Source organism: Pagrus pagrus (assembly GCF_965226575.1).
Source record: "Pagrus pagrus genome assembly, chromosome: 22".
In the NCBI taxonomy this organism is placed as follows: domain Eukaryota; kingdom Metazoa; phylum Chordata; class Actinopteri; order Spariformes; family Sparidae; genus Pagrus; species Pagrus pagrus.
In genome coordinates this window covers 13496128-13524074 of record NC_140204.1, presented here as the reverse complement: position 1 = coordinate 13524074, position 27947 = coordinate 13496128, and the positions used below count along the sequence as shown (strand labels likewise).

The 27947-nt window shown below is 39.9% G+C and overlaps 1 protein-coding gene across 15 annotated transcripts in view; it reads left to right on the top strand.

Annotated features, from left to right (window-relative positions):
• The window catches only part of LOC311251930 (receptor-type tyrosine-protein phosphatase delta), a 366189-nt gene that overhangs the window by 293369 nt on the left and 44873 nt on the right, over positions 1 to 27947 (top strand). For 5 of the 15 annotated variants that reach the window (XM_084344613.1, XM_084344610.1, XM_084344612.1 and 2 more), the window contains exons 11-17: positions 397 to 542; positions 2490 to 2631; positions 21832 to 22020; positions 23197 to 23205; positions 23953 to 23970; positions 25955 to 26065; positions 27230 to 27241. In XM_084344613.1, coding sequence (XP_084200739.1) covers positions 397 to 542; positions 2490 to 2631; positions 21832 to 22020; positions 23197 to 23205; positions 23953 to 23970; positions 25955 to 26065; positions 27230 to 27241 — 627 coding nt within the window. The remainder of the gene's footprint in view (positions 1 to 396; positions 543 to 2489; positions 2632 to 21831; positions 22021 to 23196; positions 23206 to 23952; positions 23971 to 25954; positions 26066 to 27229; positions 27242 to 27947) is intronic. The other 10 variants (XM_084344605.1, XM_084344606.1, XM_084344617.1 and 7 more) reach the window with 3 other exon arrangements.

Sequence of the window (27947 nt, the reverse complement as noted above, 5' to 3'; positions counted from 1 at the left end):
TTTCTTGTGAACCAGTGATTGGTTTAAACACCCTCTTTCTTCCCCACTTTTATCTGAGAAATCCTACCAAAAAAGTCTGTCTGTCAGAGATTTCAGGGTTGCGTAGAAATACCTTCATGGTCAAGATAAGATGCTTTGTACACTCTGCTCCCAAGACCTCTGTCCTTTAACTGATCTCAACCACTGATCATCTGTTTCCACTTTGCACAATGAAGTCAGTACAATCTCTTGTCTTGACCTCCAAAGACAATCCTCTTAACAGCCACATGCTGAAATCTGCAACTTTGTTACTTTCTCATGTGCGCAGCTTGATAAGAGATTAATTGCCTGTGTCCAACACTTAGCACGCTCACTTACTATTTTTGTTATCTTTTTTCTGTTTCTGTCTGTCTCCAGCACCACCAAAGTTTTTAAGAACCCCCAATGACCAAACAGGCGTGCAAGGAGGGGTGGCATCCTTCATCTGCCAAGCTACAGGAGATCCGCGGCCGAAGATTGTGTGGAACAAGAAGGGGAAGAAAGTCAGCAACCAGAGATTTGAGGTATTAGGTCTATTGTTCTGATGTAAAATGCTCGACAAAACTGGAATGCTTCAGCACCGCTTTTGGCTCTGCTCGCACATAATCCATTGCGCCAAGCCCCGCTTGCTTGCTTTTCGCCCTGACTTGCCACCACGCATTAGCAGGCTCTAATAATCATGCTGGCCAGGCTTTTAGACATGCTTGAGTTTTAATGAGCAAGTATACGAAAGATCTGGAGACTGATTTGTAATTAAATGAAAGACAAGAAAAAACGCAATCGGCTAGAAGAAGAAACGACTTGTGGTGTGACCCAGATACCTACATTAGCATCATGCCACATTTGCCAGCTTTATGTGAAGTGAAAGGGGAAGTAGGCGCTTTCACTTGGAAATATCCTTTTGCTTTGTGGCATCTTTATCTAAATGCATGTCCTACCCTCCTTATTTTGGCTGAAGCTTTGATTTCTGGTCAGCTTTAATCTGCACTTGGGCTCAATACCCATGAGAAATAACACATCAACGCAGAACACTGATAAGATTTCTATTAATTTCTGTGTCAGTCCTCGGGACTATCATGGTGTCACTTCCCACCACCCCTCTGCTCTAGATGCCATATTCGCTTGCTACTGCACAGCAGCAATGGCTTAACGGAGCTTGGAGACCCCTTCCTGTCTCTTCTTTGCGTCTAATAACCACAGAAATCTAATCTTATCAGAGTTCATCGCGTTTGCATCGCACATTGTGCTGAATGCTAACACTCTAGTTTTCATTCCCTGGTTGCCTCGAAGGGCTTGCTGGCTGCCGCCATTCTGCGCCCATTCAATCATGCACTGCTGCCTCATCCTCTAACAAAAACCCATTTCCTTTTAGAGGTCTCACAACTTCCTTTCTAATTTGCTCTTTCGGCTTTGACTAAGAAAGGAGGCTTTTTTGTGTTCCTACCATCACCTGCTGTCAGCTTGAATGCCAACACCGCTGCAGCGCTCGGCTAATGAAATGTTTAAGTGTATTGTTAACTAACACATGCACAAATATATTGTTAACTTTACAAATGTTTGTAGGCCTCTGCGTGTGCGTGTGTGTGTGTGTGTGTGTGTGTGTGTGTGTGCGTGTGTGTGCGTGTGAATGAAACTGAGGTCTCAGGCCTATCTTTATTGAAATCTACCTCTATGCTTAAAAGATATTGAGTTATGACACAGGGCTTTCTAAAAATCAGTGAGTATACGACATGTAGCATGCAAAAAATAGCTGAATAAGCTACAACAAACACCTGTTTGTGAGCATTTTATGTGTCGTTCGTCCAATACAGTCGGTCCTGTCTTTTGTACCACTACCTCACCTCATGGTACAACTGTCCTCAACCGTTTATCAAGCCACTTTTAACTGTTTGTGCTTGTTTCTGTCCCATTGACACAATCCAGTGTGATGCATTTTTCAAGGGATAGAATGTTAACTTTAAGAGTGGGACACATTCAGGTTAAAATTTTATTCCACAAACCGATATCCAAGCAAAAATTCTCTCATCGAGATGACCTTCCCCATTCTTAAAGTTAGTCAGCTGCATTGATTATTTTACCAATTACTGCACAAAGTTAAATTGTACATCAGATCCAGCTTACTTAGTAGAAGACAGCACTTACATTTCTACCTACAACAAAAAGCTTTAAAAAAAGTAATGTATTTTTAGTATCTATATATTATCTATAAGTATTCTAATATTGCACAGATCCTTACTTTTTGTATATGTACAGTACATAACCACAATACTCACGAATCATAAAATCACTGGGTTTCAATGTAAGGTAGGCAGCAGCCTTCGTCTCTGTCATAGGAAGCACATTGTGTCAGTCACCATCAGTGTTGTTAGCCAAATGTCTTCGACAGTGTTTTTTGTTGTCTGCAGAAGGTCCCTTACCCGTTGTGAACCAAAAAATCTCCTTTAACATTATTCTGTCTCTCGCACCTGCAGGTGATAGAGTTCGACGATGGCTCTGGTTCAGTGCTAAGAATTCAGCCATTGCGCACGCCCCGAGATGAAGCCATATATGAATGCGTCGCCTCCAACAGTGTTGGAGAGACGAGCGCTACCACCAGACTCACTGTTTTACGTGGTAGGTCCTTCTCAACAACCCCAAAAGAAAAACAAACCCCACACACACCACTAACCCCTTTTCTCCCTGCTAACCCAGGTAAGCCTGCATGTACTTGTTTTCTGTCTGTTTGGTCCTGTTGTCTTTGTTTCTCACTGTCGCGCCACACAGTCAGACCCAATTAGAGACTCTGGTTACACTCACGTTGTGTATTCTAACTTGATAAGATTTAGTCCATTAGCCATTTAGCCAAGTAAGTTTCCGTTTCTAAGTGACTTAAGTCATTTGCATACAGATGCTTGACACAATAATTAAGATGCCAGTTAAATTATGCAAATAGCCATCCATTCCTAGCCTGCGGTGGTTTAATGGAAAAGCTCAGCAATAATTTTCAAATCAGTCATTTTTCATCTCTGCACTTCAGCTTTGATATTCATTTGACCGTGTAACAAATAAAGCAGTGTATTCTCATGTTGTATTTTAGTCAGAGGTTACCTCGGTGCCAGTGTTTTTCAATGACCACTGTTAATAGCCAGCACAAACAAGTGGAACAAACCAGGCGGGAAAGGTCAGACGCTTTGTTTAGGTCCTGTGAGCTGTGAGAATAAAAGTCAGACGACCAATATCAAATTGTTTGACAGTGCCTCTTTTATAATAAGCACTGAGCAAAATTTTTATCTTGATTACACAAAACATTCCATTCAAAGGCAAATATGTGGTGGCCCTGAGCTCAAAAGGCTGTGTAATATCTCTCTAAAACATGACTTGTTTGGCTGTGAATGGAGAAAATGGCTTTAGAAAAAAAGCCTTGGGCTGCCTCAATGAGGTGTGCTCCATTATGTGCCACAATTACACAACATGGCAAATGAGTTCCCATTGAGAGGGGTGCTTCCATCCTATAGAAAAAAAGCTGGCTCTGCGAGTCTCTGAAGCCCTCCACCCCTCCTCTCCCTCCCATGCTTCTTATCTCACCAATGAGCCAACAAAAGGCCCTTTGCACTGTCTCCAGAGGCCGATTGAAAGAGAAAGGTGGCACGTTCACATCCAGCTCTCTCCTGTTTACTCTGGGCACAAAGTGTGTGTATGCGTGTGTGCTCTCACATGCAATATTGTGCACATTTCCTGTCCGCTCCTGCTCTTTCTCTATCTATGTTTTTCCCCTTCATATACACACACACACACACGCACACACGCACACACCAATAGATAGCTGAGAGACGGGTATAGAAGCTGCTCTTCCCGGCTCTGCGGCCTAGCATTAGCATGTTTATTACCATTTCCATTTTGCTCTTCTGCTCGCTCTCCTTTCCCATCAATGTATTGAAGGTGAGGAGAGGCCTATCACGGACGAAAAAAATAGAAAAACAGGAATGGCTTTTTCTTTTTTGGCTTTGGTGCAAATAAAGAGGTGTGCTCCCTGTCCTCACATTGCCTCCGTTAGATACATACAAACCCCAAGTACAGGCATTGTGAATGATTTTGGTAATAATCTGCAAGATTCTGATATCAGTATGTGTTCATTTCACTACCTTCTGTCACCATTTTGCTATGACACAACAGGGATTCAACCTACACCCAGTTCGAGCATTTTCATTTCACTAGACATCTGGTGTCTGGTAGGTTTTACAAAGGAAATGTATTAAGAGTTGCAACAATTAATTGATTAGTCTTTTCAGTCTATTTTCAAGCAACATTTGCTGGTTCCATTTTCTTAAATGTATGGATTTGCTGCTTTTTTATCATTTATGAAAAGAAATGAAGAGTCTTGGAGTTTTTGACTATCAGTTGGAAGAAAGAAGGAATTTGAAGATGGCTCTGGGAAATTGCAATTAGCATTTTTCACATTTTTTGGACATTTTTTCCAAATTATTGATTCATAAATTATGAAAATAATCACAAGTTGGAGCCCTAAATGGATTTTTTAGTACACTGGTAGCAATGCCTCTAAAAAGCAAATAATAGATAAAACAAATGTTGTTATCTCTCATTATCATGAGCAGTGATAGCAGTCATAGCCAGACAGTCAAAGGAAAGGAAGCAAGATGATATGATAATAAAATAAAATATAAACAAAAGGAAAATGATGCCACATTGCCAGGATATCAACAAGATAAGCTCTTAATAGCCATTTAATTTGAGTCTTTTCTTCAACAGTTATGACTTCAAGTTGTAGAAATCCATAATGCACTAAACCGATCTTCCTCTTTCAGAAACCCAGTGCAAGAATGACTTGGCCTCTCAGGAAGCTGGTAGTAAGCAGGCACACTGCACACCTCAAGGGTGCGTTATATATTATTTAGGAGACCAAAAAGCTTCCTCTTTCCAAATTTACTCCATACAGTACAATAAATACAGCACTGCTGCTTTGCTACTCATCATTCCACATGACAGAAACTGCAGTTTGAAAAATGCAACTGCACATTTTTTAAATCCGGTCCGTCACCATCACCAGCAAAAAAATATTCCCCTCTCCTTTGGAGCAATACGAGGAGGAATACTAAACGTGATGCAGGGTTGGAGAGATAGATAAACAAACAAACAAAGATAAGTGATACTATGCCAGGCCTAATACATATAAAGTGACTGTTCATTTAGTTCATTTGGGCTCCAATGGGCTGTGGAAACGACTGCAAAGCATCTGTTGTGGGAAGCTCGCCACAGGGGGTGATGCCTAATTCCATGAAGGAAAAGCACATTGTTGTAATTGCCATGCGACGAAGAGAGGGGGATTCGAGGTGACAAATCCAAAGTACTGGGAGATATTAGTATTCGGATGGGCCTCTAACTTGATGGGAAGCGCCATTAGTAATGAACTTCCAGGCTTAGAGAAACGATTTGCATGAAAGGCGAAACCCTGAAACATAATGATGTTCCGAGTCAAATTTGCCAGGCCATGGCATGAGGTACAGACTTCCTTACTGCACTTTTTTTTGTGCCTTCTGTTTTGATTAACTATGAGATGACCCACTTCATATGTGACTAGTGTCTTTGAATTAAGGTCATCTTGATTTGCTTTGTAATCGAGAATGACAGGAGGGGATTGAGAAATGAAGGAACAGCACATTTTGGGTGTCATGGCCGGAATATGATTTCAGCGAAGTGGTATTTGATCTCATTTATGAATTTGCCTCTGTAAGATATGACAATGTCCTCTAAAAAGTATATCGGTCACTAGACAAGTTGAGTTGGATTTCTTTTAACCATAAGTAAACAAAAGAAATACCAGAACATGTAGCTGAGGCACCTCACAGGGTCTAGACTCACTGCCTGTAGTAGCTCCAGCAGAATGATGTGTGGATTTGAGTGCTGCAGTTCATGATTCAGGCATGATTAAGGATTTATATTGCATCCTCATACTCCCATTATGCTGTCAACAGCCATTTCCTGTGCCCCACACACAAGTGTGCAAACTTATGCAGCTGTGCACAACTTGACAGTGGGAGCGGAAAATGGGAAGCCGCTCTCCTGTGACGGAAAAACAGAATGCATCATTTCCATTTGTATGGAATGGTGCAATGGCACAGTCAAAGTCGTGTAGCCGAGACGGATCTTTCCACATACAATGAAAGGGGCTGCTACATGATCAGTGATTATTCATAGACAATGCAAGCGCCCCGCTCTTTGTCATTGTTGTGAAAAAAAATGGCTCTCCACACTTAATGAAAGACACCGAGAGCTTTCTAATTTACATTCCAAGCTGAGTTAACCGATATCCATAAGACTGTGGTCAATGTACACAGTGTGGACCCGTCTGCATAGCACAAGCCTGTAGAAAGTGTGAGTAGTGACTGAAGAATAATAATATAATACGTACCTTAATGCTCAATTCTACCAACATTTTTCATCTATATGCACCATTTTCTCAGTGCATAATGCCTTCCTTCTCAGTACAGAGTGAGAGATGAGCAAGATATGAACAAGCTGGTCTGCATGCTCAAATTGCTTAGCAAGATAAATGCTGTGTCAGCTGTCTCGGACTGTCGGAGCAAGGGCTGCAGTAGGGATGAAGCGAGTGACCATTGTAAAATTACTGGGCTTGTGATCAGTGGCTTGAAAAAAAAAGGAGAGTAGGGGGCCAGCAGCTACAGTACAATTCTCTGTTTTGATGGCAAGAGCTCTATAGATGGCAAGACCTGGGCCGCCACATGGAACACTCAATTTTGTTAGAAAAATACATTTTTGGTCCAAAAATGGTGCTGTGGAAACATGCTGACTCACAGGAGGAGTTTAACTCCTCTATTGAATATAGAACGAAGCTATTCTAAACTTCTTTGAACAGCATTTTTAGGTCTGAGGGAATTTAAATAGCCTGAGTACTCATATATCTGCTAATGGTATGCAGCACTATTACATTTTTAACTGTTTTTCTTGTCACTCTGTACTGCAGTCATTAATTGTTATTTTCAGGAAATTTTACTCAGAAACAGACATGTTTTTCTCACCAGGCATGCGAGGACAAGTGTAGAACCCACGTCACAGACTATCAATTATCTCCATGTCCATTAGATGTTTCATAAAATATCCATAGGCAGTTATTGCTTGGAATTTGGCCAATACCGACTTGATGCTCTCCCCACAATTCCTAACTTCGCTCTCTCATATCTCACAGAAATGGAGCACATGATGACAAGTTATTCATTATTGTAATTAAAAAGATAGAGTTTACTCTCCTAACAGAAATTGATCTTATCTCAGAAAAAAAAATAAAAAAATAACCCCCCAGTCCTTCTTATAGCTTGCTGCATAGTTAATCGTGGGAGCTAATCAGTAAGTGTGTAGTATGCAGGATGATTTAAGAGAAAACTGCTGCTGACAAGATGGATGTGAGTCTTTAGAGCCTGCATAGCATGTGAGAAAACAGCTGCTGGAGCCACAAAGGCGCTTGGACTCGGAACATGATAGATAACTCAGCACATGTTGTGGCTCTGTATTTGTTTTAATAAAAGTAAACACAGCCTTCTGAAATAATAATTATCGATTCAGACAAATGAGGAATGTGTTGTTGTTTTTTTTCCAAAACTGGCCTTAGATGCCACTGTTCTCCACTGTAGCCTCACAGTACTGCTAATGCAATTAGGTGATGCTCATTTTCAGGTTTATTTTAGCTTTCTTCTAGAAAATGTTTTCATGCTTTTCTGATTAAAAAAACACATTATTTTTCTTGTACTGTCTAATGCTGCAGCACCTCTATTAACCCTCTGTTTCAGTGCCTGTCTTCTGAAAGCATTGCTAATGGTCAGCTCTCACAGGCCTGGTCAGCACTGCCCACTGTGTCTCCGCCTCAGCTTTGCTAGCGTTTTGAAACCACGGCTGTGCTGAGGGTATTGTTTAGGGCAGCGATTCTATAGTTGTGACATGACAACCTTACTCAAGTCCTGATGGCTTGTTTGAAGGCACAGTTTCTGAATACAGGCTTTATTAATTTCTCTGTGGATTGAGCGTTTTGGTACTTTCACATTATTTAAATCTAAACCTGCTTTATAATGAACAATAAACTCTAAAAATGTATATTTAATATGAGTTGAAAGATCAGACATTTAATTAATTTTTCTACATTTTACAATTTTAGCCTGATAAACTTGTGCACATTACATGATACACTATATGGCAGAATTTAACACATTTTTAGAGAGATATATTCACTGACTAGACTGGATGGGACACAAGGTCAAAAAAACGACGAGTGTAGAAGTCTGAGCCAGGTAGTCGAGGGGTGCTAATGTTGGTAGCTTTGATCCTACAGTAGCTGCACTCAAAAGTCATTTTCTACTAGATTAATTGGGCACTGCAGGGTCATCCTTAATGCATCTAATGATCTTGAGAAACTTTGCAAGCCGCGTAAGGCTGCTCGCTAATTACGACCAAACAACTTTGGGCTGAGAAAAAGTGATGTGGCAAGAATTGATTTTTGGCTGTAATTAGTTGTCTATACATTATTACATTCAGTACAGCAAAGACGAGCACAGTGAATAAGAAGAAGAAAGAAGTTTTACGGCTGTGTTAAAGGAAAGGGGTACAGAAACATGCTCTCATTGCAAGCTGTAAACCCAGCTGTCAGATCTCAAAAACACATGGCCTCGACATAGTCATTTCCATAATAAAATAATGCCACCCACTGCCTTCTGTGACACCCATCGTCTCCCAGAGTCACTTTTGGGGAGAATGCCTGTCTGCTAAATTTGAAAGGCCTGATATAACCCCTGTTTTCCATTAGGCCTCTTTGAGAGGCAAGAGGTCCTTCTCTGCAGGATGTTAGCAAGCATGAATAATCTCTATACTCCTCTCTCCTGTAGCAAGCTTTTAGCTATATCAATAATTGAAACGGCTGGTGCTAGATTTTCCCTTTCTCAGGGGGAAGTGAACTCATACGAGGCCGGTTTCCTCAGACATTTACGTATCCCAGAGTAGTCGTCTGAGTCTGATGATACCATGTTCAAATGGAAGAGCTGTGACCCATAAAGATATCTGACACTGTCATGCACAAAATGCTAAAAGTGATTAAAGTTCAGAGGATTTCGTTGGCGCGTTCTGACAGCTGATGATGCTTTCTTGCATTTGTAGTGATACACAAGTCCATATCATATGAACAGTCCTGTACAGGTTTCTTAATGTGAACGTGACAGTCCGAGAAAGGGTATTAGAAAACGGCTGTTCGATCAAACTTACCCCCCCCCTGCTTCTGAATGTATAGTACATGAAGGTTAATGAAGCAACTCAGTGTCTCGCAGTTTTGCCTTCTGTCTTTTTTCCTGCCTGGTAGGAAGACTCACCTGGTTGCTGAAATGCTTCTGAGCCCGTGCTGGCTCCAACTTCTGGTTTCCCCCTGAAAAGACGAAATAAAAGACCCAACCTAAATACTTCCATAACATTTTATTAGAAATGACACACAAACATATACATTATTAAACTTTAAAACATCAAGTGTTCATATAGTCATCCCAAGTGGGCAGTGAGAGGGTGAATATAAAATGAATAAGCCTGAAACATAAAAACAGAACAGATGTCTAGCAGTATATGCTTCAAAATGACAGGAGCGTCGCCGAGAATAGAGGCGTCTCTAAGGAGAAGGTAGTGTGTGGTTGTTTATGTATTTGCCGCCACGTCTTCTTTATTTGTGAATGCTTAATGCACTCAAGAGGATCAAATGAGGGTTGATGGACTGATTTAAAAAACAAATAAAAAAGGAGAGGCTTCCTAAGGTGCGTCACATGGAGTTGAGAGAGAATAAGGGACATATATTTTAGCTTTGTGTTTGGCAAATAGCTCAAAGCATTGTCAAACAGTTGTCTCCTTCCTCCTTTGAATATTACTAATAACAAAAAAAATGCTGATGGCAGATAAGATGAGGAGAGCAAAAGTTTTTTTTTTTTCTTTCCCCGACTTGAAATAAATGGGGCACTGTTTTCGAAAGTAAATGGAATCATTGCTCAAGGTAACAACCAGCAAATGGAATATGCAAAGTGAAATCCTGAAGAGGGGTGTGAGGGGGACAGAAGGCAAAGAAGGCGGGAGACAGACAGAGACAGATCGAGGGGGAGTCTTAAATATCAGGCGTCTTTAGAAAGTCTCGGGTGAGTCGCGACTGGATGGAGGCAGATGAAGCCGGTGAGAAGGGTGAACGCAAAAGACAAAGAAAGACATGATTGTCGGTAGAGGAGGTCTTAAAATCTCCCTCCACCTTCCCCCTAGGTGATCTTTACTCAGAGCGGTACATCTGGCTGAGCTGACGTGTAGTCTGTAAAGCCAGAGGAGGGGGGGGGGCATCTGAGCGTAAATGGAGCTTTGTGCCTGGCTTCCTGCCTGCCTTGCTGCTTGCCCAGCCAGGCCTGTAGAGAAAGGCCCCCTCTCCGCCCTTCCTGCTTCATCTCTTCTTTTCATCTCCCCTCTTTACCCATCCATTTTAGCACTACCCCTAAGGGGCAACCGACACTAACACTCACTCTCTGCTTTCATTCTCTTCCTCCCGCTCCCTTCGCTTATGTTGTAAATGGAGGAATATCACAGCTAATCCGTCATGTTTATGAATGACATGGGGCCTAGGGAGAGGTTGGGGCGCCTTGCCAGAAGTGGCGTACATCTCTGTTGCATGCCCTCTGCTTGGCTGATCCAATCTGCCCCAGCAGCGATGGCCATAAAAAATGTCTATGGGGATGGCAGGCTTGGAGGAACATTAGGCGGGGTCATTTTAAAGCATAACTCCAGCCATTTATGATCTGGATGCTGTTTTCCACCACTTTTTGTGAAATTCTACACATATTTCAACCAAAATTCCAATGAGAGCTTCTCTTTGGACCTCCCTGCACATACGTTGAAAGATACATTATGCAACATTGAGTTGTGTACTTACATGATCCCAAATGTTTCCAACAATGTTCAAATCCAGAGAAATCAGACTTTTTTTTGCATTTCATTTGGTTGCCTGTAGCTATGACTTTTGCAGAAACATCTGATGAGATGTTCGAGAATGAGGAAGAAAATCAGCAAACATGACTAAACATAAGTAAAACTTTTTGTATTATGTTATATAACAATTAAGACAACAACTCCCAGATCCTGCGCTACTTCACAACATCATCAAGCTACGTCTTTTGTTTTCATTGTTCTGATTGAGAGACCCCTAGTGGCAGAAAATACATAATGTACATTGAAGGCCTTCTAAAACAGTCATAAAGGGAGTAGTGGAAACTTCAGTCATAAAAAAATAAAATAAAAATCATAACCCCTATGTTCCAATGCATGGAAGTTGCAGGTGTGCACTCTGTCTTTCATGGGACATGAATGATGAAAAGTCAATTTTATTATAATTGTTGTGTGATTCACTCATGATTTTATTTCACTAAATATAACATATTTTTAGTGTTTAAAATATGTGAAATCATTTATTAAAATGATGAACCATGACAGTATGTTGACGCAGAGTTCTCCAATGTCATTCAGAATGAGGAACGACTTGAATTGTTCATCTGTGAAGGTTTTTCTGGAGGAAAAAAAAATGCCTGATGATTAATAGATTGACTCCATGATGGTTTCCTCATAATCTCAGGCATTAGGCGAGGGTTTTTAATGACAAATAAGCAGCATTCAATTAATTATACAATCTCAAAGGGGATTTATGGAAAAAACAATCAGTGCGGGGCAAAGGGGGGAGAGGATGCTATTTTTCACCGAGACAGAGTGCCTTGAACCACAGGTTAAGGGAGCTTTCTACGCCTTCACCTCTCTCTCCTATATTTCGTTCCAACGTTCATCATCACAGGAGTTTTAAGGAGCACACTGGATAGTATTTCACAATCCATTCCTATTTTGCTCCTTCAGGCAACATGGGTAAAATAAAATTTTTAGTGGGTACTAGACTGTCCCTCGTTGTCTGCCCTCCAGGTTTAGCAGTTTTCTGAAAGAGACTGTATTTGTTCAGCCAATTACTGAACTACCTTTTAGAGGCACCAAGCTAGTGAGACTTAATGCCACTTTGACTTGGAGAGGGTCTGTTCCTCTTAAAACTCTATTACAGTAAATTGGAATTAGCTGTTTGAGCCAACTGTGGCACATTCACAGTAATATTCATTAGCGAGCTCTGTACCTGTAGAATCAACTAATGAACTAAACCAAAGCACATTTTCATCAGCGCAGCACACTCTTACTGCTGATTTCTGTTGTACTGAAGCACCCAGTTTTTCACTATACATGGGAACATGTATAGGCAGAAAATATGTCACTGATGTTCTAGTTTTTTTAAAGTCTCTCTTAGTTGTCATTTTAATTGACTATGTATGACAACTGTTTTTCTTATTTCATCTCATTTCTATTCATCTAATATAATCACTCATACCTATGAGATGGCTTATAAATGACTGATTGTGAACAAATAGGGCCTCGACACATAAAGTTAACACATGCAGACACAGAAAAAAACCTCCCTCTAAGTTACCCATCCATCCATGTCATAATGAAGATTGAAACATACATCTGTATCCTCAGAGGAGGTAAATGGATCATGGGCCTTAATAGAAAACATGAACTCTTCAGCTTCCTGCTACATACAACAGGATTAGTTCTGACCTGCGAGTCCTGCACATACACATGTGTAGACTGCAAAGTAGTCATGCCTTGCCACTTAACATTTCCTCAAATCAGTTCGTCTAAGGCTTCGGAACAAAGAACTGCAGCCCTTGGCATATAATTGGGACGTGCTCTCATGTTTGAGCTCCTCGTGAGTCTTTTCCACTCATAAAAACCACATCAGTCCAGATACATGCCGTGTCTAAAAACAATTTGAAGGTTGACTCAGAGTTCACTAGCCTGTGAGTCCCTTAAACACAAGTCTGGGAAAGTGAATTTGAGAATTGTCTGTCACCACACACTAGTGTGTGTCTTATGAGACGGAAGTGTTGAGCATTTTCTTCTCCATTATTGGATTAGTTAAGCAATATCTACCTTGTGCAGGTGCCAGGAGGCTTTTTTGGGAAATCTGGCTCAAAGGAAGCTCATGGGGAAAAAAACCTAATCTTATTTAGACTGGACAACATATGTGCCAGACAGCACTGGGATGTATCAATGAGATAAATACAGGCTTTAGATTCTCTGAGGGTATTTAGGGGAAACTGAGACGTCTCAATTCGTCATTTCTTCCTTTTGCTCAGCAATGATGCACATGTGCTTTTATACTCATTGCTTGTCAAACTTGCTGGCTTCTAAATGGATGGCTGCCACTTAGTGATACTTTACACCCTTAATGTTAAGGGTCACCCCTTGAATCTTAACTATTTCAAGTATTCTACCCAAGGCAGTGCTAAGACATCCCATGTGCTGACAACACTGTCCAAGCATGTGTGCAGTAGGGATCAACCGATTATCCACCTGGCCAATTATCAGATCCAATGTTCAGCATTCTTCAGTTATTAGGATCAGTTTGGGGGTTATGTCAGATTGCAGATTAAATAAATTAACTTAAAAATGCCTGCCCATCATCAAGCTCTGACTTTGCTGCCGCTTCATGTCTGTAGTCACTACTATGTGGTCAGAAAAGTGTACTTAAGTATTGTACCCGAGTAAACCTCTGTATAAATCAGTATCATCATTAGAAACTACTACTTTGTTAAGAGTACAAAGAATATGACAATTCTATTAGAACAAGTAAAATGAAACAATATCATCAAATGTCTGTGTTTTTCAGTGAAAATAAGCTGTTTATATTAAAATGCCCTTGTCCCATGGTCAAAAACGTATGTGGGGACAAGTTTCACCTCTGCAAAAGTTTATGGGCAGAATGATGGATGCTGTGTTGAGTAAAGCAACTCTGTCTGAGTCCAAGTTTGAGATAGTTTAACCAAGCTGCAGGTCGCTGATAAAGCAAAGGGGGGGTGCACATTTGGGCCTTGTCAATCATTAGGCGCTAGATTGTAAAAGTACACCTTTTTACCACAGCGTAAAGTGTAACTCCTAAGTAGAGCAAGGAAATGAGCAACGACGTGGGTGAAAGTGGTGAAACGTTAGAGAGAGGGAAGGAGGAAAATAGAACAGATGCCGTCATAGAATTGGCACAAAATGGAATTGCTGTCTGCCTTTGTTAATCAAGAGCTCTTACGTTTGGTTGAGTAATTTTGTTTGTGTGAAAACAAAAGCATAATTAACAGTTCCCTCTCCCATGCCAAAGGGAAAAAAAATAATTGAATACGTCAGTTGAACGGGAGCCGAACAGAACATTTTGTTGAAGAGGATTCAGGTCGTCTGAACGGATGTATTAACTAAGCTTGCAACAATTTTTTTGAGAACTGTAAACAAATTATAATGGATAGTGTTTCAGTGTTAATGTGTTCGGAATCAACAATCTCATTTTGGGAAAAGTTTATGACCAAATGTCGTTTCGTGGTAAAATATTTATCCGTGTGTTTCAAGGTTGGGCTTTTTTTTGTGTGTATGGAAACCTTTTCTTTGTTAATTACCTTTTCCTAGTTTATAAAACACCAAGGCCTAATTCAATCTAGGACAGCTAATGCATTAGCAAGCCATGAAACAAGCCAATTCCAAATGATGTCCTTGTGAGCAGCAAGAGTGCTGTATGATTAACATGATTAGCACCCCTAACCCCGCTAAATTCTCCTATCTCCTTTCTCACTTCTTTTGGATTTTTGAGCGTGGAAAGAGCTTTAATCAGTGTCCCTAAACTTCAAATTATATGCTACGAAGTGGTGGGGGAAAAATGGCTTTGGCTCTGGCTGCTGAGAAAAATAAGCACTGCTGTCACACTCCACGGGTAATGTTTTGTGGCTCGGCTTTTTGTGCTGGCTGAAATCTTATCTTGGAAGGGGTAGAGAGAATCAGATTGATTTCCAAAACTGGACAAAAGTAATCTTTAGGGCAGAGGACAAAAGGAGCGTAAAATGTAAGAGTGTCATACTTGAAGACATCTGCCCCAAATTCCCACACTTCCATAATCCAGCGTCTTTGGCGAGCAGGGATTCCCAAACAACAATACATCTTGACACACACTTTTCTCCACCACGCTGCCACAGCAAGTGACCTGTGACAGCCTCTTTGAGGAGATTGTATCCACTCAAATACGTCCAACAAATATATCTTATTATGGCCTGCGGGGATTTTCCCTGAAGAATAACCTCAGCCCGCAGGGTGAAAAGTCTTGTTCCGCTTGGGAAGAAAAGGGTCGGACTGAATCCAATCCTTGTGCAGCAACCACAGAACTAAAGCCAGAATGTGACCGGAAAGGTTTATGTTTTTATGGCTTGACTTGGAAAGTCCGGTGCAACAAAGGCTTATTTTCTTTCTCAAATTCCTTTGCACTCATTGGATCATTTTTGAGCCAAATGTGATTTCAGTGACATAAAACAGTACCCACATCTCACATAATTAGACTTAATCAGATTTGCACTCAATTTTCTGAACATTTTATTGCTTTTGAGCAGCTCCATAATAAAGAACGTCATTCATCTTACAAAACTGCATTGCATTTTGATGTCATAGCCTACCATTTAACTGTCAATCATAATCAGAAATTAAATAAGAAACATACTTCAGTTAAAGCTGAAGACCTACAAGCAGAAGAACACGAACCATTAGTAGGCCCAGAGCCCAATTTATTGTTTTGGTTGTGTGATTTTAATTTGTCTATTAGGGGTGCCAAAAATCTCCAAAGCCCAGATTGGATTTGAATTTATATTTTAAGGTCATAATTTAGATTTGATCTTTTTCAGCATTGACGGCTATGCTCTTGTTAGACTATCGTATCTAGGTTTGTAAAGATCAACAGATCATTGTCTGTATGCCCTAACAACTATCCCCAACACCTCAACATTACCTCTGGCACTAGTCAGTTGATCATCTTCTTGTACACAGGCTAAGTGTCTGGAAGTGCAGCTTCAGGCTATCGGCAAGCTAGTTGTGTTGTCTTCGATGTGTTGTTGTTTTGGGATTTTTAAGCATTATTATGCTACTTTATCATATTATTTTATAAGGGATATAATATGATGTTAAAAATAAAATAATATAACTTGTCACAATAACACAGAAGTTATTCTGTATGGGCCAAGCAGTAGAGAGGAACATGCTTTGGATTTGCAGTCAATATCTGAAATGATATTCAACTCAACGCGACATCCTGGCTTTAGTTTTACTATCCGGTTCCACTATCTGTCTAATGAATCCCACTCCAAAAATCCAACTGCATTAGTTCGATAATACCTTGTAAAAATGACCTCAGACTGAGCACACTTAGACTGAGCACTCAGTGTAGCACTAACTGAGCAAACATGTAAACAGTAACCGATCACATTTGAACGGTACCCTTATCTGTTGAGACTCAATTAGGCTCATTTAATTAGAGCCCAAACAAGGAGGATATTACGTGAGTTTGTCACTCAAGCCATTACACCACAGCAGGTGAGAAGTTTACTTTGAACAGCGGGGGTGAGCGTGTGTGTGTGTATTAGTACCAACTGTAGTATGACGACAAATTGTGCTGAATTTATGCTGCACTCAAGCAAAATTTTAGAAACTGAAATTGCTGCTGTTGTCATACGAGGCAAATGTGATTTCACTTGTGCTCGTATTTTGTACGAGTGATCAATAGATATAATCTGCTAATGGGTTGAGTTTATGTCCAGTGGCCTTATGTCTTCAGCAAAAATCTGCTAACCGAGGTACTTTTTGAGCCAATGTCCTTTTTATACCCCTCCCATACTTGGCACCACACACTCATATGGCCTGATAGCCTGGCAGTGGCTAATGTGTGCAAATTGTCATTGGGAGTCTTTTTATATCAAGCACCAGTGCTCAGCACTTCTCTAGAAGGTGACTTCAGCATTTCTCTCCCTTCCATCTCATTTAGTGTGTAGATCCATTGTTGAATATACAGTATGGGTCTGTAAAGCAGAAACTGTCCTTGTCTTAGACTGTCCTTGAGATTGCAGTTCTCAGCGAGATAGATTAAGGAAGCGGAGGAAATCTGTAAAAACCTTTTTTCCTTTTTTTATCTTTCAGCTTTGACTTATATATATTGTACAAGGTAGCCTGGCCATGTTTGTTCAAGGCACACAGCACATTGTATACCAACAGACATTAAACAACAAATGCATTGCAAGCAAACTTTTCCAATTTCCACTCTTTACAGGATGCTGCTCAGAGTTAAAGTGGTAATAAAGCAGCTCCTGGCTGATAATTTATGTAACCACAAGTCGAAAACCAACCCCTTGACTGTTAGCGGAACTGCAAACATGGCACATGGGAAAAACTGCTAGCCGCTTGGCCTCTGGTTGATTAATTATTTCATTCCTCTACCTTTAACACATTGTCAATAGCCCGACTTCTCCAAAAAAATACAACCTACAACACACATGTGGTGGCTCAAATTAAATAGTGATTAATCTGATTTCATTCTGGACTCTTGGCCTTGTAAGGAAAACGCTGCAGCAGCTCTGTTGACTTGAGTTGTTAATCACAGCACAAGCTAGCAAATGTGTTTAATTTCCCTCCCTTTATTTATTATCACAATGGCAATTCTTTTTCTGAAGTAAATGAGCTCAGGGTCACAGCTTGAGAATGTCAAAGTACTTGTTTATTATTCTTTTATTTGTGTCTTAATCTCAAGTTCTGTGCGAGAAAAGTTTTAAAGATACCTCACGGTTGATGTCATGACTTTGTGGTTATTCTAGATGAGCACGAGTGCACAAAGCAGCTGTAAAATACATTTCTGGGTTGAGCAAGAATGCATTCAAATGGCCAGAAACCTTTGTAACAGATCATTAATTTTAAACACGCTGCCTGCAGTCAGATCAGCTGCCTGCACTGGAGTTACAGGCGAGCATCATGTAACACGCATCCTATAGGAGGAGGAAGATGTTTTCGGTTTTTGACCCAGTCTCATTTTTAAGGACTTTTCACAATTTTGGTGAGTCATACTGTAATTAATCAGTAGTGCAAACATAAAAAAAAAAACTGTTTTTGAAAAGCTATCATGTTGACCGAGGCTACACTATTTATAATTTAAAATGAATGTTGTCCCACACCCTCGTCTTTTCTCTTTGGGACATTGCATATTGCAGCATGAGAACAATTCTGAATTCTCAAAGGACGGCTAAATTATGATCTCTTGAGCACTTTGTTTTAGAATACATTGCAATTTCACAGGAGTTGCTTTTTAGTTCGCATGGATTGTCACATCCAATTACTATATTCAACACGCATCCATGCTCCTAGGCTTGCTCCTGGCTATTGTGTTTGATCAGGTATACTTGCGACTCACTATAGAATCGACTAATTGTCTGTTCGACCTTGAACAGGCTGAAGGGAGCTTGGACAGGAACTACCTTGTACAATTAATTCCTTTCCCCCTCCTCCCTGTCTTTCTCTTTTGAACGTTCACCTTTGAAAGTGAAGTTTCTCACATTAGACGATTCCTTCATCCATTGATGGTTGTAAACGAGATGCGTTTGGAAAAGATACGTCGTCACCACCAACCATTTTTTTTTACTGTTACTTGTGCTCCAACTTACGTGTGGTCTTCAAGCTGGGTGTTCCTGTTAGAGAAGGCACTTTGTCACTAAATATTAAACAGAGTGACATATTTTGTGAGTGAATATCTGGGCACAGTGTATGTTTTTATTGTAAATGCAAAAAAACAGGGAAATGTTCATGTCAATGATGATCCCTGTATACACTTTATTTACACCTTTTTATAAATCTAATCTCTCACGTTTTTACCATGTTGATATTGTTGTAAATCAGAAAGCTCATGAAGTTTTTGAAGCCTTTCCCGGTAATATCTAAAATTTGTAGAATACACTGTATGTAGCCATGCAACTACAGTTAATGACTTAAAAGCAGGTGCGAACGGTGGCAAAAACAACAAATTTACAAGAAACAGAGTGCCGCAAGAATAAGTGCTAAAACTATTTTTGCACTCCAGGTTCCCAAGTCTTAAAATCATTGGGGTTTTTTATTTGGTATTTGGTCTGATGCCCAAAATAAGGTCCGTGGTTAACACAAGCTCTTTTGTTCTACAACATAAAATATGTCAGTAAATACCCAGCATTTGAATTAGAAAGTCTTTCAAAAAAGGAGGTTGCTAACAAGTGGCTAAATGGGACTACAGAGGTTGTTGGGCACATTAAACAGAGACTCATCTACTCACTTGTCTGTCTTACAGGCAGACATTAGTTGCAAACTATTCAAACTCTAACTTTCCAACTTGTAGATTGATCAAGTTATAGTCAAGCAGTTAGTAAGTGTAGCGTGGTTTGTTTATAGCCTACAGCCTAAAGTCACAAAAACTGTCTTCATCTGTGAAGATTGTCTTGCTGAACAAAATGTTTAAGTATCAAAAACTTGTGTTTGCCACAGAGCTTATTTTCTGCAAGAATCCAAAATCCAATTGAAAAATCCCATAGGCTTTTCATTGAGGGAACATGGGCAATGCTAAACTCTAGATTAGATTAAAATGTCACCCCTGGAGCATGCTATGAAGGAAAATTTGGCTTAACTTTCCCACTGTAACTATGATGTTAAGTAAATATGGCCACTGTGCGACTGTGGAGAATCGACAAAGTGGTTATCGTTTTAATGAGCACCACATCAATTTTGTGCAAACAAGTGAACCCAGTGCCAGACACCTACAAACTTTTAACGAGTAAAGCCAGAGCATCTCTCAATTACGTTAATGGATACTGTAACGGATGAGGATAACATATCTTTTAACTCATGTCTAGGGCTTACAGTGATGAACTACATAAGGATGCAAGGGTCATGAAGTCCTGCATAACTAACAGTGCACAACTGCCAAGAAAATGACCAGTGCTAAAAGCATGCATTACATAGGATTGTAATTCATTAAACCAATTTAAGAGACTAAAGAGAATGCTGCTGCTGCATGATTGGTTGTTTTTAAACATGCAATATCCTTCATCACTGTCAAAACACATGTTAGTTCAGGCAGGGACACAGAGTTATATCGGAAAGTTTTGCAGTTCAGTCTTAAGTCACTCATTTGTAATACAGTCGCTTTCTGAGAAGATTTATCCATCGAGGTGGTTTCTCATGCCAGATACCCAAAAGCATTGTTGGAAGGCGGCCATGATTGTCGTTTGGCTGTGTGCAGGCTATGGCATCTCAAAGCTGTTTGCAGACTGATGTCTCCTCATGAAAATTTAATGAAGAAAGTGTTTCCAAAAAGGTGCCGTTTACGAGAGCAACGGAAGACACTAATTAGCCATATCACAGCAGGGAAAGGAAAACTTAAAGGTGCACATAAACCTCATTGGCATTCCGAATGAGCAGGTTTTGTTTTGCAGATTACCACTTCGCTCACATTGGCAGAGACGCAAACATTTTGCATATGGAGATCACATGGTGTGTATGGAATATTCCACTCTGCGCCCTCTCAAAGATCATCGCTCGCTACAAGCCAAAAATACTTGCTGTTCAGAGCGGCGAGCTTCAGACAAAGCGGCTCTAGGCTTTGACTTTCTTTGTTTTGCTAAAAGAACATGTTTGGAGCAAGGAGCAATGTAAGTTATCTTCTCTCACATCACAAACTGCAGCAAGATGTAGCCCGCCCTTGTTCTGTCGGTAGGTTGACACGCAGGCACGAACAAGACAGCTTATATAACAAAGCAAAGCCACCTGCCAGCATCAAAGAACTTCAAAGCTCAACGTCACCTTAGTACATGTTTTGCCATTGTCGCTATGGTTTCTCTCTTTCCATCATTAAAAAAAAATAGGAATACTTTTTTGGGGGTGGGGAATTTTGGGAAGTTCACTGATTGACAGAGTTAGATGAGAAGATCGATACCACTCTTACGTCTGCACGCAAAACATGAAGCTACAGCCAGGAGACAGCTAGCTTAGTATAAAGACTGGAAACAGGGAGAAGCAGCTAGCCTGGCTCTGTCCAAAGGTAGCCAAGTCCACCTACCAGCACCTCAAAAGCTCACTAATTAACATGTTACCTCTCCCTTGCATAATCTGTACAAAAAGTCCAGGAGTCACTGCGTATTACAAAGAAGTATTCCCTTTCGTAAACCACAAAAAGTTGTTGTCACGTTTAGGTTTTTACAGATAAAACAATATCCATAAAAAATAGTTTCAATGTCTGTGCTATCTCCATGGCTCAATTGATATGACGCATCTTCCGCCGTGTAAAGGATCGTGGGTCAGAATAGCCAGAAAAGCTGCCTGGCTTGCAGACTGCAAGATGTGACCGGATGCAGTAGGACATCTTGGTATTTTTGGCATTAGTGGCAAGTATTGGGACATACTAAATAGTATGGTAGTATGAGGATTGGAACACAGTTTTGGTTAAGCAAGAAAGTGGATATGTTTATATCCTAAAATACTCATGAACTACTCCTTTAATTACCTGACGATGCCTAATCCATCCCGTTGTCCATTTTCAATTTTTGTTCATTTTTTGTGTCCTTGTCAATACCACATATGGACGGGTAAAACTCTTTTAAATGTCGTTGCTTGAATGCTTTATTAACTGAGTTAATATTGGAACATAAATGTCACTATTTCTCCTCTCTTACTGTCCCTTCGCTGCTATACATCCCCTTCAGTCTTTCCTTTATCTTCCACTCGTTCTGTTGCTCTACAGTCCGTTTGACGATGATTTCCAATGGCACCCCCTCCTCACTAGCTCTGCACAGGTTACGAGGAGGACCACTGATTTTCTGAATCTGACCATCTGCTACAATGTCTCTCCTCTATCTCCAGAGGACCAGCTGCCCGCTGGTTTCCCCACCATAGACATGGGCCCACAGTTGAAAGTGGTGGAGCGAACGCGCACTGCCACCATGCTTTGTGCTGCCAGTGGCAACCCCGACCCTGACATCTCCTGGTTCAAAGACTTCCTCCCTGTCAACACCACCAACAACAACGGACGCATTAAACAGCTCAGATCAGGTAGGTTTCCTCTGCTGAAAACTTAATGACAAAACAGGGAGCCTTCTTTCTTGTTATCCTCTATCTGATCTGCTCCCCCCTTTGTCTCCTCTGTTCTTTCATCCTCTTCTTCCTCCCATAATTTAACTTCTCATTTGGCTTTTTTCATTTTGTAGGTAATGGCATTGTTTCTACTATTTCCTGTCCTCTACTCTCTGTACGCCCTGGTGTGTGTTGTCTGTATGTGTGTGTCTCCCTTTGTCTTCCAGTGTTGTCATGGGCTGTTGGGATTGTTCCCCCCTCTGTGTTTGCTGGCTTCTGCCCTAACTTCTGCCCTCATTGCTCACTGCTGTGACTTTTTACAATGAATTCCTTTGCTGTTTTTGTGTTGATTTCCTTTCCACTGCATTGGTGCAGTATTTTTTTGGATCCATTCTCTTCATTTCTTATGTCTCTTTTTGTTTAACAATTAATATTCAACATTCGGCTTCATTCAGAACCTACTAAGGATTGCAACTAATTCTAAAATAGGAAAACGAGCTGAAAAGCCAAGTAATGCATCTTGTGCATTTGTGGAAATTTGACTAATTGAGAGAGGGATCCTTAAACATCCTCTAAATAAATATTTTCTTTGTAAAAGAACATTCTTTAGGTTACAGAAAAACATCTAATCAGCCACAGTAGTGCGTAAAACTTCATAAGGCTTTTCCCCTTACCCCTTGATTCTGTAAATTTACAGCCCCTGCTTTAATGTGTAGATGCTTTGTTTTTATTTGCCTGTGACATATCTTAATATACCCATTCACCTGAATATACTAACTTTAAGTTCGATATCTCAATCCAAAGAGATTATTCTGTTTTCGAAAAAATGTCACATAAATCATAGCTTGCAGCTTTATGTGCCAGCTAACGACAACACATTAGCACAACTACTTGTAAATTTTAAGTCTTGTATGTTTGACCACCTGTCTTCACAGATTTCACGGCTGTCCTTTGTTAAATCGTCTTGTTAACCTTACTTCCTTGCTTACTTGTTTTCAACAGAACTGTGTAGAATTAACCCTCATTTCTAATGTGCGACTTTGATTCACGTAGAGTTCTTAAAGCCTTAACCAAACCTTGTTAACTAAACTTACCTAAAGAATATAATCATATTCTTATGCTGTCTTTCTTCTCTCTATATTTTTAAATCTACAGAATCCTTTGGTAAGTGCTTAGCTCTAAAGCGCACATCACCCCCCCACTAATTTCCATGTTTCCAACAACTATTAAAATGCATGGCATGCATTTTACTAACAGATAGTGTCAGGGCTACTACTAGAGACACACACACTATTCCCTCACCCCAAGGTGTTCAAGTATCCTACCACTGCCAGCTATAGTATCACCTTTATCTGGAGATTATAATCACCAAATCATAGCTTAGCATTGTCATATACTGACCTGGGTAATGACCTGTCCTCACATGTTTGTTACTCACTCACTGACCCACCACTTACTCACTTATTCAATTCTTTTAACACCAGCTCAGGAGGTATGGAAAAGTCAAGGGTTTTAGGGAGGTGACCAGCTCAGATCAAGCAAAGAGATCTCAGGATTTTTTTGAACATGTCTGTTCTAAATCTCACATACAAAGTCCTCAAAGTCTTTCCCTTCAGTAGATGGTCTTCAGAAGCCATTGCCACTTCCAAAATGGCACCTCCCCGTGGCACCAATGTACAAGTTCTTCTCTCTGACCTATGATTTTTCTATGATGAATCCTGTCTTTCTCTGCCAGTAGAGTACAGAAAAAGTTCTTATTCTCTCTCTCTGTCCTTTCTCTTTCCTCTAGTACCTTTATTTACGTACCCTGTTAAATCTAATTTGATTCTTCTTCCAAAGCCCCCAGCCTCTATCTACTCGTACTAATGCTTCTTCTTTCTAATCTTATTTGCATTCATATTATCCACCCAGGTGGTACACCAATAAGAGGTAAGAGTGCTGAACTGACGTTCACAGAATGAAAATAATACAAATTCATTCTTGCTGTCAACCCATCCATTCACTCGAATCACCTCCATTTTTGTCCTGTTTACCAAGACCAAATCCCATTACGTTCATATGGACCTTCCTTCTTATTTGTCCTGTTACGTTGACTAAATTTGTATTCCATCTTTTTGTCTATGCTTTATTTACTCCTTTGTATTTCTCGTTTCAAGAGCCTGTTTAGCTCAGTTGTGATATGCTTGCCCTGGCTCAAATAAGCATATCCAATGACAATTATTTTTTTAAACTATATTTTTTCCGTTCATTTTTGTTTTCTTTTTGGCCATAGCGAATCATGTGTCCCTCTTTTTGTCCAACTAAAACAACCAAGCATTTTTCCCCCTTAGCTGTTCTTGTTCAGCACTAAAAATATGCACAGATGCTGTGGAATCACGCAGGCATGCTGAAGACAACATTGCCTCTCCTCTGCTTTTTTCTCCCAAAGAATTCTTTCTATCTTTGCAAACTATTTTTTCCATTTCTTCTATTTGCTTTCCTCTCCTGTACCTCTACAAAAAAGCCCAAACAACCACTTTTTTGATAAAGTTTCTACGGTGCTTTTTTTCTCTTTCACCTATTTTTCTTACTTTTCTTGGGTTTGGAGACTATTTTACTTTTTGACTTTTTTTCTTCAGGGTTTGGGGAAGGCAAACAGTAGAGTCTGGCGAGGACCTGATTGGCTCATTTTTGCCGTGTGACATGAAGCTGGAGAGTTGTTGATGCATAAAAGCCATTTTTCCCTTGGTCATGTGACACCACACTGCTGATCCCATTGGTGGATTTTTATGGGTGTCTTTTGTAGCTTTCACAAGCTAAAGCAGTGGTTGGTTACCTTCTTGTCGGCTCAAGCCGATATTTTGAATTTTGTCTTCTAATACAATTGCATTTTATTTTTCAGCTAAGGGTTGTCAGAAGGTTGTAAGTTGTGCCGACATACATTTCTTGCCAAGATTTGCATGTCAAAACTTTTGTTACAGAGGGTTGTATGTTGGTTTTGCCTTACATAATACTTTAATTAACATTTTTCCACATACTATGAGCAGCATTTTTCAATTTTTTGTACGGGCTGCATTTTTTTAAAGTTACTTCACCTAGATGAAGTCCCAAATTATTCTGTTAGGTGAATGTTACACTCGATCTGTGATTGAATATGCTAAAATTCATACCTAAATTTCTTTCTTTCAATTGTCCTCCCTTGTTATGCTGCTTTCTTATACTGTAAACCTCTTTTGTTTGATCCATGTTTCCCTGAAGCAGTATCACTCATCCCCATATTGACCAGTCCAGTGACATGTTGTATATTGAAGGGCTTGCCCCATTCTTCAAAATGAAATAATGGCATTTTTTTGACATTGGCGCTAGGATGAGTGTCTTTTTAGACCCTTACAAGTAATCAGGCTTTTTCTCTAAATAAGTCATCAACAAAGTAAATTTAGACCAAAGCTATATCTTAGGTGTTTATCTTTTCTTTTGGAAATTGGTTGACAATTTATTTTATTTTCCCTTGTTGTGACTTTAGGCCTGTTAAGAGGAACAATATACCTGTATTGCAATGTCTTGCATGATTGCCATTTGCAGCTATCCCTCACCTATAGTAGGATAACACAGCCTCCATTTTACCTCAGCCAGTGGATCAGGCTGTGATAATGATGGGGGATAAACTTTAAAAGATAGAGTTTATAGTAACAAGAATGTAGTATTTCATCCATGCAGTTTATTGGATATTGTTTAATTACAACTTTCCTCAAACTGTCCAACTACTGAAGCTTAAAAGGACAAAGCAAAACTAGAAACGAAGGTGGCTGATGTTGGCCTCAAGCCTTGAGGTCAAGCAAGTTCATTTCTTTTGATTTTTGCTTGAGAACTTGTTGTGATCAACATCATTTTAACCAAACATACTCTGGTACCCCCGTTTGCTATTCCCAACCAGGAGCCCTCCAGATAGAGCAGAGCGAAGAGTCCGACCAGGGGAAGTATGAATGTGTGGCGACCAACAACGATGGAACCCGCTACTCTGCCCCAGCAAATCTATATGTCAGAGGTAGGAAGCGCGTGTTAAAAGCACTGGCATGCTTCTGTCAAACATTATATTAACGTTCTCTTTAAATTCATGAGGAATCTATAAATCAGCCAATAAAGTCTGCAGGGGCCCCATATCAGGGGCTGTTGTAAGTATGCATTGTTTTTGGTTGTATGGTTCTTTTTCTTTTCTTTTTTGCACTTGACTTACCTGCATTGATTTGAACCTACAGTATCTGATCTGTTATGTGTTTCTAGTCCTTTATGTTGATTATCCTGAGTCTAACCAACGACTGGGTTGCTTGCTGTGTTTATCTACTAATTGCCTTTCAAACCTGACTGCCAGAGGTAGTCACCAGTCCCCACTCTTTCCCTAGCAGTGAACAGATCCTTTCTGGCCTTTTTCTTCTTCCAATTGATGAACATTGGAAGGACACCTTTAATCTCTTTAAAAATATAAAAAATCAAACATTAAAAAATGTATAACATTTGTTAAATATATATATTAATTATCTTACTTCATGTTTAAAATTAACTTGTTTAAACATGGTCACAGTTTTCAGTTGCTACACAGCATTAGAAATGAATAGCTTAATGATTTAACAAATAAAAAAGCACAGGTGGAATAGCACCAGTGGCTTGTTTTTAGTGACATAGGGGCTGTGATTTTTCACCCTTTTCAAGTCAAAATATTTGGTGCATAGGTGCAACTGTTGTAACTGCTTCTCACCTTTACTTGCACAGAGCAGCCTATTGTCTTAAACCTTTCTATAAATACATATATGTGTAGCAGATACATTTGAATGATTTTTTGTAATCTTCACATACACTTACAATGCTCTCAAGTGGCAGGGTAAGCTTTTGTAATCACCAATTACAAAATAAATATATATATAAATATATAATATAACAAACATTTTTGATAGTATTATAAGCTAACCACAGGACTAGGGCAGACTTAATGTTAAATTATTTTTTTACTCAAAATGTTTGCACTCAGACAGGTCACACTTGGGTGCCAGGGAGATACAAGGGGCTCCCAGCACCTTTGACACAGAAGGTCCTTCAAATTGTATAAATAGCATCTGAACACCTAAAACATGGCCTTTTTACTCTCTGTGTTTCCCTTGTTTTTCTCCTGTCCTTATTTCATTTTGTTCTGCATCAAATTCCCTACATCCCTCAGAGCTGCGAGAAGGTTGGTGTGTTTTTTACTTTTTGAACACAACACAAAACAGAAGCTCATGTGTTTACTATAAAAAGAGAAAATTCGAATTTATGTAAATGTCATATCTATCTTTGTTGCACATTCAATGTAAGTGTTCCCATTGAGAATGCCCCTGGTCCTTGTCCAAATGCTTGGCTGTTCAACGGGTGGTGCATGTTTGCATCTTTGAGGTGGGGTGGCAGGGATGATATTTGCATCAATCTGAGGGTCTATTTGCATGTTCACCTCTTAATTGCTTATCCTCCCCTTTCCCCAGCCATTGCCCAAACCTCTTACCCTGTCAGCGTTCCTGTTTGGGTTTTCCTACAGTGCGACTAACAACAAAGCAGAAAAAATAAAATAAAAAAATATTAAATAAATTAAAGAATAAAATAAAAGCAATGAGATGCGCAACACCAGCAGGAACAATGTCTTCATTTCTTTTGGCTCCTGGAACTAATGGCTGCCGTTCTACATACGTAGATGCAGTGCTGCTCCATATGAACACTGAATCTTACTCCCCATTGAGCCATTTAAGCGTTGCTACACTCAAATTCTCCCTGTGGTACTGTCTTGATTTGAAGTTTCTCAGAGATAAAAATATGTTGAAGTAAAATCCATCCTTTGTTGTAATTGGCACTAAAGTCAAGCGCCAAGTTGTAAAAACAACCCTGCCCTCAGAGATTATACACTTCCT